The 12,596-nt window shown below is 45.3% G+C and overlaps 1 protein-coding gene across 1 annotated transcript; it reads left to right on the top strand.

The window, feature by feature from the left end:
* Nucleotides 1-4,143: 4,143 nt before the first annotated feature.
* Nucleotides 4,144-5,055, top strand: LOC129340320 (olfactory receptor 5A1-like). The gene has a single exon (XM_054995043.1). It carries the CDS (start codon nucleotides 4,144-4,146, stop codon nucleotides 5,053-5,055), a length of 912 nt encoding a protein of 303 aa, XP_054851018.1.
* Nucleotides 5,056-12,596: the final 7,541 nt, after the last annotated feature.

Here is a 12,596-nt window from a genome sequence, read left to right as displayed (position 1 = left end):
TGCCCAAAAAGGCTGCAGGTGAGTTCCGCCTGATACATCACCTTTCGTTTCCCAAAGGTGAGTCGGTAAACGATGCCATCCCGGAGCATTTGTGCTCGGTAAGGTATACATCGTTTGACCAGGCTGTTAGGGTGGTGCGTCGCTGTGGGAGGGGAGCAGAATTGGCGAAATGCGATATTAAGTCGGCATTTCGTTTGCTCCCTGTCCATCCCGATGACTTTGAACTCTTGGGGTTTTCTTTTGAAGGGAAGTTTTACATGGACCGGGCTCTTCCCATGGGCTGCTCTGTTTCTTGTGCGGCATTCGAACGTTTCAGCTCATTTTTAGAATGGGAATTGCAGCGTAGGGCGCGTACCCGTGACTCCGTTCATTATTTGGATGATTTTTTGTTCGTTGGGATGGCGGGGTCAGGACAGTGTGCTCACCTGTTGAATACCTTTACCCATTTGGCTGATGAGCTGGGCGTTCCTTTGGCGCATGAGAAAACAGAGGGGCCTTCTCAAGTGTTGATGTTTCTGGGTATAGAGCTGGATACAGTCGAGCAGTGCTTTCGACTTCCCTTTGAGAAGGTCGCTGACCTTAGGGGCAGGCTCCTGGATTTCAAATCCAAACGGAAGGTGTCACTCTTGGAGTTGCAGCAGCTGGTAGGTCACCTGAATTTTGCCTGTAAGGCTATTGCCCCTGGTAGGGCCTTTCTGAGGAGGTTTTGTGATGCCATGTCATCACTTCGGGCTCCCCATCATCACCTTAAGGTTACTAGGGGGATGCGTGAGGATTTGGACGTTTGGTCTGACTTCCTCAGGGATTTCAATGGGGTTACCTTTTGGAGGGATGACCTGCTGCTCGAGGCCGAGCTGCAGGTAACATCTGATGCATCTGGCTCTTTGGGCTTCGGTGTTTATTTCCGAAGGCATTGGTGCGCAGATCAATGGCCACCTGACTGGCATGCCTGTGGCTTGGACAAGGACCTGACCTTTTTGGAGTTTTTTCCCATTCTGGTGGCTGTCCACCTGTGGGGACAGGAATTGGCTAACCATGTTGTCCACTTCTGGTGTGACAACCTGGCGGTGGTTCACGTAGTCAACTCCTTGACTTCGAAATCTTGCCGGGTCATGAGGCTGGTTAGAGCCTTTACGTTGTTGTGTCTCCGGTGGAACATTTTGTTTAAGGCCAAGCACGTTCCTGGGGTGAGTAATGGTGTGGCAGACGCTTTGTCTCGCCAACAGATGGAGCGGTTTTGGCAGCTTGCCCCGGAGGCCGACAAGGTGCCTGCTCAGATGCCCCCGGAGTTATGGCAGCTTGGGAGACCGAGGTATCCAGGGCCGTAAGGCTGGCATTGGCTCCCAGTACTCAGCGTGCCTACGACAGAGCGGTAGGCCAATTTGGTGGGTTTAGGAAGGATGTGGGTTTGCATCAGCTGTGGCCTATTCCTGTGGAGCATTTGCTGCAATTTTGCGTGCACCAGAAGAGCCGAGGGTTAGCGGTTAAGTCTATTCGCGGCCAGTTGGCGGCTTTGGCGTTTATAAGCAAGGCACGGGGGTTTTCTGAGGCCACGGGAGACTTCCGTGTGCGCAAAATGCTGGAGGGCTGGTCACGTGAAGCTGTGGTGCGGGCTGACCCTAGGGAGCCTATCTCTCCTGCACTCCTGAAGGGGCTTATCAAGGCCTGGGGGGACATTTGCACCTCCGGCTTTGAGGCTAAGCTCTTTCATGCAGCTGCTTTGGTAGCATTTTTTGGTGCAATGAGAGTTAGTGAGCTGGTGGTGCAGTCGAAGACGGATACATCTGGCCGGGCCTTGATGGCCCAGGATGTACAGTTTAGGGGGGATGGTGTTGCCCTCACTATTCGTAGGTCTAAGACTGATCAGAAACAAAAAGGGGCTGTGGTTAGCCTTGGAAGCTGTGCGGACCCGGGTTTGTGTCCAGTAAGGGCTCTGCGAAGGTTCTTGAGGGTGCGGGGTACCAGCTGCGGGGTTTTGTTTCAACATGAGGATGGTTTACCACTGACGCGCTACCAGTTTTGGGCAGTGACTCAAAAGGCACTGGCCAAATTGGGGTTAGCTGGTGTCAAATTCGGCACCCATTCTTTCAGGATTGGGGCTGCCTCTACGGCAGCGGCCATGGGGTATTCTGCACAGGCCATTCAGGGTGTTGGCAGGTGGAGGTCATCTGCCTACCAATCGTATGTTCGCCCTCTTAACCGGTTTTAAGGGTTTTACTAATGATGTTTTCTTAGGTGCTGTGTCCTGCTTGGAGAAACGTCGGATTTTGATCTGCGGGCACAGTATGGTGTTTTGGGCCGCTCATCAAGCTAGGAGGACACGAGTCGGGTCCCAGCTTGGTTTGTCTGAATGGGCTACGGTGGAGTGGCTGGGTCGTCGCGGCCTTCGGTGGCCCGGTTTGTTGCCACTCTTATTTAGGGAACGGCGGGGCCCTGCACCCCATATATTAGTCATTCATTTAGGTGGGAATGACCTGGGGTTTATTCATGGCAGGGCTCTCTCCCTGCAAGCGAAGTGGGATTTGCAGGAGATACTCCGACATTGGCCGGGAGTGCTGGTCATGTGGTCCGCCATGTTGCCTCGAAGGGTTTGGCGTGAGGCGTTAAATCGCCCAGCCATTGAGCGGGCTCGCATGAAGGCCAATAGGGCCATCCAGAAAGCTCTGGCTGAGGGTTTGGGGGTGTATTTGCCACACCCCAGGATCAGGGCCGAATTTGCCGACCTCTATCGGGGTGACGGGGTACACCTGTCGGAAGCAGGCAATGAGATATTCCTCAGCGACTTGCAGCTAGGGCTTAGGTTGGCGCTAGGCCATTAGTGGGGCGCTCGGGCCTAAGCAGAGGCTTGGCTCTTGCGTTGGCGGGATGGAGTTTGGTTAGAAATAGCGGGCCGGTGAGCACCCTTGGCGTTTCCCTATTGGTAGGGAGGAAGGGTCTGCTAGGAGCGGCTGGTACTGCTTGTGACGGCTGCCAGCGCGCGTGGGCAGACTGCTTGGGGGAACCCCACGTGCAAGTCCTTACCTCACTGCTGTACGGCTGAGGATTAGGAGCTTGAAAGGGGGGAACCCATTTGCCTGGCTGGCCGGGTCTCCCAGCCATCCGCATGGAGGGCTCGCACCCGGGGCTTCGGGGCTCGCCCAGACAGGTCAAGGCGGAGGTCTAGGTAGGACCCCGTGGCTTGACCTGTACCGCTTTACCCTAGCTGCAGTTATGGTTATTGTTGTCGTTGAGGTTATTTAATAAAAGTGGCCCTTAGATCCAACACCTGTGTCTGTCTTCATTCCGACTGGGGGGGCAATTCGGCCAACCCTCCTGCAGCCTAGCTGCTTAGGGAGGTGGCCGTCGGTTGCCCTCCTGGATGGAGGAAGGGCAGACCAGCCTTTCCCGGGCATCCGGGGCTTAGCTGGGTGGGCGGAGCTAGAAGCCTCTTTCTGGAGGCTCCGCTCACCCAGCCGCAGTCTTGCTGAACGCTCGGCCCACCCTCCTCACCCTGTTCTTGGTGCAGGATTAGCCGGCTGCTGTTTGCAGAGCCAGGTAGGAATTTTTTCCTCTTATCCCCAATTGGACATGGGATAGGGGGTTTTTCGCCTACCTTGCACCTAGTCTTGAGTGATGGATATTGGCAGGTGGTGGTGCCTGCTAGTGGTTTCCTTGGCGGGATGGAGTTTGGTTAGAAATAGCGGGCCGGTGAGCACCCTTGGCGTTTCCCTATTGGTAGGGAGGAAGGGTCTGCTAGGAGCGGCTGGTACTGCTTGTGACGGCTGCCAGCGCGCGTGGGCAGACTGCTTGGGGGAACCCCACGTGCAAGTCCTTACCTCACTGCTGTACGGCTGAGGATTAGGAGCTTGAAAGGGGGGAACCCATTTGCCTGGCTGGCCGGGTCTCCCAGCCATCCGCATGGAGGGCTCGCACCCGGGGCTTCGGGGCTCGCCCAGACAGGTCAAGGCGGAGGTCTAGGTAGGACCCCGTGGCTTGACCTGTACCGCTTTACCCTAGCTGCAGTTATGGTTATTGTTGTCGTTGAGGTTATTTAATAAAAGTGGCCCTTAGATCCAACACCTGTGTCTGTCTTCATTCCGACTGGGGGGGCAACCATATGTTTCTAAATTTTTCCTATAGGTTATGGTTTTATAAAAAAAGGAAATGGAAAATCAGACAACAGTGACTTATTTTATTCTTTTGGGATTTTCATACCACCTGCCAGTCCAGATTTTCCTCTTTTTCGTGTTTTTATTAATTTATGCAGTCACACTGATAGGGAATATGATCATCATGGTGGTAATAAAGCACAGCAGTCATCTTCAGAGCCCCATGTACTTCTTCCTGAGTCAGCTGTCTTTTCTTGACATTTGCTATTCTTCTGTCACGGTGCCTAAACTGTTAGTGAACTTCTTTGCTGGGCAGACAATTTCATACAATAACTGCATTACCCAGATGTTCTTCATCCTTCTGACAGCTTTGTCTGAAATTTTACTTCTTACAGCAATGGCTTATGACCGATATGCCGCCATATGCAATCCACTACATTATGTAGAAATTATGAATGTAGCCTTTTGTAAACAGCTGGTTGGAGCTTCATGGGCAATTGGTTTCTTCTATGCTGTCATAAACACACTACCTGTATGGAAGCTCTCATTTTGTGGTCCAAATGTTATCAGGCACTTCAGCTGTGAATTTCCTTCTCTTCTTACCTTATCATGCACAGAAACTTCCATGAGTAAGATTATTTTCTTCATTACTGGTGGTGCAGTAGGCGGAATTGCATTCTTTCTTACTTTGCTATCCTATATCAACGTAATCTCTACCATCCTGAAGATTAATTCTGCAGAAGGCAGAAAGAAAGCCTTCTCTACTTGCAGTTCCCACCTCATTGTTGTGGTTTTAATTTACGGGACTGGCTACTTTCGATATCTCAGGCCCGATTCAGCCTCATCAGTTTTGCTGGATGAACTTTTTTCCATTCAGTATAGCATCACTACACCCATGCTAAACCCAATTATTTACAGCCTGAAGACAAAAGAGGTGAAGGAAGCAATTAAGAAACTAATAAGATAAAAAGAGTGATTTTGTTAAAAAAATTAGCCTCTTTTACTGATCAGTCAGTGGTCAGTGTCCAATAATGTATTTCCATCCAATTGTCCTCCAAAATCTTTCTTGAGCTCCAGTCTGAGTGTATTGAAGAGACGAATAGACTAAATTTAATCTATTTGCTATAGATCATGATCACTTGCATCTTGTCAAATATTAATTATTAACCTAGTCAAATGTATGAACAACATCACTCATAAAGGATTCATTATGGGCGGATTCATATGAGCACCTCCAAGGACTTTTGAGTGACATTTCCCTAATGTGTTGTGTTTTGTTTTTAAGAAACTGTTTGTCTCCCTTCATTTTGTCCATAATTTCCAGTTTTTACTGTACCAAGTTCTCTTCAAGTACTCTGAACCAATTAGATTTCTGTATGTTTTGAGAAGATTTGTTTTCCTTTGATTTGTATAGCAGTGTGATTGAGAGTTTTCCCTTTTGGTTTTAAAACAGGAATCTATGCTCGACTTTGCTAAAGATATAATTTTGTACTGTGTATTGAGGTGCGTGCATAAGATATGTATTTGATTTTGATTCCAATGCCTGCCTTCTTCCAACTCAGACTAGCCAAGAAGATGGCCCTCTACCTTGATACAGCTGATCAGGCCACCTGGATTCATGCCATGGTAACATCAAGACTGGACTACTGTAATGTACTCTAGTTAGGTCTCCCCTCAAAGTTGACTTGGAGATTCCAGCTGGTGCAAAACTCTACAGCTCATTTACTCTCAGGAGCTAGACAGATCATGCATATCACTCCCATTCTGTAGTCATTCCATTGTCTGCCCATCAGTTACAGAGATCAAGTTCCTGACTATCTCATCCAGTGCCATTCATGACCTTAGGCCTTCATATCTGTGCAACTACCTCTCTCCCTATGTTCTGCCTCAACAGCTTCACTCAACTGAACAAGGACTCCTGCTTATACTACCCTGTAGATGAGCAAAATAAATAGCTGCTGTGGAGAGAATTTTGGGGTTTGTGTCAGAAACTAGGCCATTGTAACATGGAACCAGCACAGGCTTTCTAAGGAAGCTTCTAAAGGCCTCAGAGAGTAAGTATGGTCCTTTTTTCTCTGTAGGCTGGCAGAAGTCTTGCCTTCTCAAGGGGGGTGTGACATTGAGTTAATTAGCACTAATTGACATAAAGCATTTACAAGGATTTCACTCCTTGCCTCTAAATTACAGTGGGTCATTTAGATAAGGAACTTCAAGGTTACCCTTTATCTCATTTGCAATCTACATGAAGGAGCCTGGGACTGGCAAAGTGTGAAATTCCTTTCTCTAACTCGTAGGAGATGTTATGATTTATGGGACTAATTGTACTTTTCAGAAGAACAGAGTGATCTAATTGGTAAGAGCCCCCCTGATGAAAACCCCTGGCTAGGGGCTATAAAAAGGGGTAGTAGAAAAGCTTTCTTGGGTACACTTGCTAATCAGCAGTTGGGCTTGTAAAAGTCCTCTGCTCTTAGCTTGGTAGTCCAAAAGCTTTCGAATCAGAAGGGAGGAGGAGAAATCATATTAATGTAACCTTTATCTCATATATTAAGTCTGTAGAGTTAAGTTTTCTTTTGTGGTTGGAATTATAACCTTTGCCATATATTCAATAAAGCTTTAGACTTGGTTAAGCATCAGTTCTTTTGTACAGAGTGCACTTCTTCTAGATAGGGACAGTTAGAGAATTTATTCTCAGCACCAGTTGAAAAGCCTTGGTAAGGGCAACTTGAGCACAGACCAGGGGAGTTGCGGGGCCCTAGGAGGTGGGGCCTCCCCAAATATTCTCGCGACAGCTGCCCATACACACACTTTTTCTGTGGTAGCCCCCACCCCATGGCTTTCCTGAGGCTTTCCTGAGGAGGTCAGGGAGACACCCATTTTCCTTACTTTCAACAAACTATGCAAAACTGAATTATTCAGGAGGGTTTTCTACTCAGATTATAGGGCTATGCCATAAGAAGATGCCATCATAAGAAGATGCCTTGTTAGGGATAGGGGCTATAGACTGTGCTATTGAGTACTGACCGCTGATCTAGGTATGTTCCTACAGGGGAGTTTCTACATTGCTAAACAGCATGTTAATTAGTTACACTTTGTTTCAGAAAGATGCTCTGTGCTCAGCTTTATGCTTGTTTCCAAATTCTCTGCTACCATACCTTATTGATTTGTTCACTGAATGTACTATTGATCACTATTATATTTTCCTCAGTGAATATTCTAGTTGTTGATTATATTGCATTTCACTTGCACTGTGGAATCCACTTTAGGTCTCAGTGAGAAATAAATAAAAATATTTTCCTCATTTTATGTGTCCCGAAAAATAAATAAAAATATTTTCCTCATTTTATGTGTCCCGAGAACGCAGTGGCAATTATTTAAAATGAAGGTGCTTTTTAAGCTCCCATACAGCCATCTTCTGTCAATGAATGATTAGGAGGAAATGACAAACACCACAGCAATGCATGCAGAGAAAGCCAAAACCTTCATCTTCACTCCATAGCAACAATCAGTAACTAGGGGGAAACAAACAAGAACTGCAGAATATTAGAACTGCAGGCTTTGAGTCCAGTGGCACCTTAGAGACCAACAGAATTTTCAGAATACGAACTTTCAAGAGTTAGAGCTCCCTTCTTCAGATATTAGAATATTAACTAAGGTAGTTTGGATCTTACACAGGGCAGATGTAAGCAATAAGGTAAACTGGTAGTCCGTGATCCCCCATAGAGAAAAAGAGATAGCAAAAGTACATAGAAGCTTGCGTAACTGGCCACTTATCTTTCTCTACTAGAGGTGGGCACGGTCTGGAAAATGGACCAAAATTTTGCACAGTTCAGCCTGCTTCGTGGTTCATGAGCACACAGTTTGTGGGACTCTCCTTTTTCACAAAAGTTGGTCCGTTTGGGCTGGTCTGTTGGTCCATGGTCCATGAGTCCAGACATCCTGACACTGATCTATCAATTCCCTAGGCAATAGAGAAAACGTCCACAGACGTTTTACAGCCCTTAAAAACTTATCTGCTGAGCAGAGAGCTCCCATTCTGCTCTACGGAACAAGGAGCAAGAATGAATTCCCTAGGCATCAGAGGGGTGGACGTTCTGCAGCCAATTTTATCCCTCAAAATCTTGATAGGCAGCTCTGCCTACCAAGCCGAGAACTCTCATTCTTCAAGGAAGGGGTGGACATTTTGCAGCCAATCTTAGCCTTCAAAATAATTTTTAATTATTATTACTATTTTATTAGTTTAAAAAAGAATACATACATATACACAGACATCACATCAGGGGATATCAAGCACAACTTCATAAGAAATCAAAGGCGATAATAACAACAAACTATGTATTAGCAACACCAATCTTAGTCCTCAAAATGTAGATAAGCAGCTCTGTCTGCCAACCAGACAGCTCCCATTCTGTTCTATGCAAGCAAGAGGAAAGAATTAACTCCCTAGGCAATGGAGAGGTGGACGTTCTGCAGCCATGGCAACACCAATCTTAGCCTTCAAAACCTTAACAGGCAAGCTCTTCCTGCCAACCAGAGAACTCCCATTCTTCTCTATGAGAGCAAGGAGCAAGAATGAATTCCCTAGGCAAGAGCTGGGAAGGTGTTTGTGTGGTGAGTGAGGGGGCTCTTCCCCCACCCCTTTCTGTTTGATTTTGCCTCATTGCAACTTTTTGGTGCTGCTAGCCAATGCAAGTCAAATGGCATTTGCGACTTCAGTTTCTACTGAAAGTTTCCTGGGGGCAGCTGCTTTGGGGATCTGTAACTTGGACATCCAAAAGGCAATCTTGACCAAACTTGGAGGGTGGCTGGAGGAGAGGCTGCTGAAGATTCTCTACAAGTTTGGGCTGTTTGGGTGTGAAGCGGGTGGATTCAGAGCTGCCGGAATTGACAGAACATGGACCAACGATCCAGTCTGTGAACAGGGCTCGTCCATGGAAAGTTCACGGTCCATAAAAATCGATGGACCATGGGCCGGTGGTCCATGGGGTTTTCCTGGTCCATGTCCACCTCTACTTTCTACCAATCATGTACATATCAGGGCAATATCAAAGACACTAGTCCATGTTTTATTATAGATTTAGGGAACCAAAATTTGGAGCAATGCAGATCTGTTTTCGTTCCTTGCTCTTTATAGTCTGGATCTAGGCAGGGCCAGTGTATCTATGGATGCAGGTCCGGCAATCGCCTAGAGTGCAGAGGTGCCAGAAGGGGCACCAGGTGTGTGTGTGTGCGCCGCCGAACAACTGAGCAGGAGGGCTGGGAGGACACGCACGCCAAGCATTCCCCCCTATCTCCTGCTTGTTGCCTCACAAACTGGAAAGGAGCAGAGGAAAATTGATACATTTCTTTTGGGGGACTGGGGGGGATGGGATGGAATAATGACCAAAGAAAGCAAAGGGGAAGGAGAAAGCGGGAAGGACCTAGAGAAACAGCTGCGCCTCAGGGTGTGTGTTTTGAATGAGCTGCTGAAGATGCAAATCCTTCTTCCAGGCACAAGCCTGCTGAATGAGAGGGCACCTAAAGACCATTCCGGTGTGGGCTGCTGCTGTTCTCTCTCAGGTTGCCCTTGTGTGGGGGGTGGGGCGTGGGGCGTGTGGGGAGAAAGTGGCAAAGTGCAGCCATCTCTGAAGAAGCACTGAATCCATGCTTATGGTATCCATTGCTGTGGCCGTTTCAAACAGGTTGAACTTTAAGAAAAAGTGTTTTATTTTGAGGTACTTACAATTCACCACATTTTTATGGCTTCTCTACATTATATTCTCTTGATAAAAATGCCTTCCTGAACAATTCTGTATTACACTGAAGGTAAACAGATTATTTGAAAATCATATGGTTGATAAGAAAGGAACTTTTCTTGGAAGACATTGCTCCCCCAAAAGAAATTATCAATAACTAATTTTTCATAATTGGATAAGGATGGGAAGTTGTCACTTCTCCTAGGAATGGGAGGGGCTGATTATACTCAATGAATACATACTGACATAGATATATAGATACAGAGCTGAACACACCACAGTTAGATTTTCCTTTGGTTAGGATTACCAATTGGACAGAAGAAAATTGTCTTTTTCCTTTACTAAAGGCTTAATATGTGGACATGGGCAGTTGAGGCTTTTCCTGGCATCATAAAAATACGTTGGTAGTAGGGAAGTAGTTGGAGTGACATATACAAAAATTACCCTGTCTGAATGCCCAAGTAGCTATAAATGAGAGGGCTGAGTGTCTCAGCCAGTATCTTTGACTATCTGGAAAAAGAGCAAGCAGTAGGAAGAAGGTAGACAATTGGAGTTTAGTGAGAAACAAAGGTTCCTTGAGGCAGGTCCCCACATTCTGAGTGTTCTACAAGGCCATTAGAGGAGGAAACTAGGTCAATAAAACTGCAGGGATCCAGATATCACTGGAGACCCACAGAGTTGGGCAAGCCATGTGATTTGCATTCATCTGATATTTGGGTAAGTCTAGGTGGTGTGAAGGGGAGATTTTTTTTTTGTGGTACTTGGAGCCTTGATCTTTCCTTATCCTGCACTGAAGAACTGAACGTTCTTTCAATAGCTTGATTTTAAAAGTTGGTACATGAGAGAACTCTCTCCAGATAAACTTACACTAACATTCTGATCTGATGCGTAAGGACAAAAGGTTTGTGATATTCATGGCAAATCTGCACTAGTGCTGAACAGTTTCAAAGGCCTATTTGCACACTTAAATTTCTCATGTGTTTTGGTTCTTTTATATCAAAATATTTGACTTTTTAAAAAATTACATGGAAGGTGATAACGTATTCCTCATGGATATTATGTATTCCTTGTGTATGGATATTATGAATCTTGACTAAATGTGTCTCCAAGGAAGCAATTAAGCAACTATGACCTCAGGTACAACGATGTTTTAAGTGAGATTGAAGAGGCTTGTTGCAATGATCCAAAATAGATCGTCATCTTAAAGGCCTTCCTCAGAGGTCCTATGAAACATTTTATGCTGACATCTATTCAGGCACTATTGATCATAGGATGGATTCCCCCTCCCCTTTCTCAATCCAGGGGAAAACATAGTAAATAAATGGAGAAATGCACGGGAAGGTAAGTGGTACCTGATTACTTATGATTCAGTACCTCCAACAAAACTGTCTCCATCACTATGAATGAACATTCAATATAGTATGCCAATCCCTATATCCAATCACGTTATCTACAGCCTGAAAAACAGGAATGTGAAGGACGTTAAGTGACAGAGGTAGAAAATATTGGTTTCTTGGTTATGTACAATTAGTAATTATTAAGCAAATCATCCAGTGCATTGATCTTGAGCTGACAAATGTACGCATTGGCATTAGACTAAATCTAATTCAGATTCAGATTATTCAAATACTTGAGTATAGATGGTATAGATATTGGAGTTAAAAATCCATATTGCTTTAAACAGTGATAAAAGCTGTTTCTTTGTGATAGATTGCTCTCTTATGGTTTTATTGCATTCCAACTTGTTTTATAGTGATTTTGTCCTGCTTTGATGTCTTGATATTGTCCTTGTTACTGTATGATTATTAGAGTTCTTTTGCCCTCCCAGTTAGTTTTATTTGGTTTAGTTGTTTTATACTGGATATTAGTGGTTTTATTTCACATTATAAAGTACCATGAATTGTTATATGGAGAGGAGCATTAATTAATGTACATTTTATTGTATATTTACTGGTTGATGGGATCCTGCTTATGAGAAATCATTTGATGATTTGTATTGGGCAGTTTTTTACATTTTGCAGTCTTTTTGTGGTCTCCAATCCATTTTTCCCCCTGGCCCTAACAGTAATGATGTTATTTGATGTTATCTGAACAGGCTCTCGTCTCTGACCATAATGCAGAAAATGTAACACCAAAAGAAAGCTATTGCTGTGAAGAAAGACATTTTACTGCCGTTCATGATACACTTTCCCGCATTTCTTCCCTTTTGTATGATTATTACTAGTTAAGATTAAAAGAAAGTCTGCAACCACAAATGGTTGGATTGGGAAAAGAATTAGAGTCAAAAAGCAGGACAGGGAAAGGGCTAAAGAAAATTAGAAACCTTATTTCATTTTTACATTAGGATCCCTATGGAAATAGGCACGAAGCCTTCTTGTGGTCAAGAAAACCTAATGTTAGAGTAGGAAATGGGAGCCCTAGGTACTAATCCACAATCTGTCATGAAACTCACTGAGAGATATTGGGTCAGTTGCTCTCTCAGCCCATGTCACTTTTTGTGTTATTAGGATAAATAGGAGCGAGAACCATTTATGTCCCTCTGAGCTCCTTAGAGGAAGGGTGGGATAAAATATACTGGATAAATAGATGAATATATACAGCATAGGTTCAAAAAGACCATGAGAGGTGGATGTAACATGCCTCAGTATATTCCTGGGAAAACATACTGCCACCTCACATACCCTTAGGTACCAGTGCTAGGAAAGTGTAATATAGTCTCTCCAGCCTTTCAAAAGTCTGACGCATAACATTTTAGCACTTCCTTGCATGCTCACTT

This window comes from Eublepharis macularius, chromosome 12 (assembly GCF_028583425.1).
Source record: "Eublepharis macularius isolate TG4126 chromosome 12, MPM_Emac_v1.0, whole genome shotgun sequence".
NCBI lineage: Eukaryota > Metazoa > Chordata > Lepidosauria > Squamata > Eublepharidae > Eublepharis > Eublepharis macularius.
This window is presented reverse-complemented; position numbering and strand designations above follow the sequence as displayed.

What these genes read in the sequence shown, in the direction of transcription:
- LOC129340320 (XM_054995043.1), top strand. Translation starts at nt 4,144, where the DNA reads ATGGAAAATCAGACAACAGTGACTTATTTTATTCTTTTGGGATTTTCA.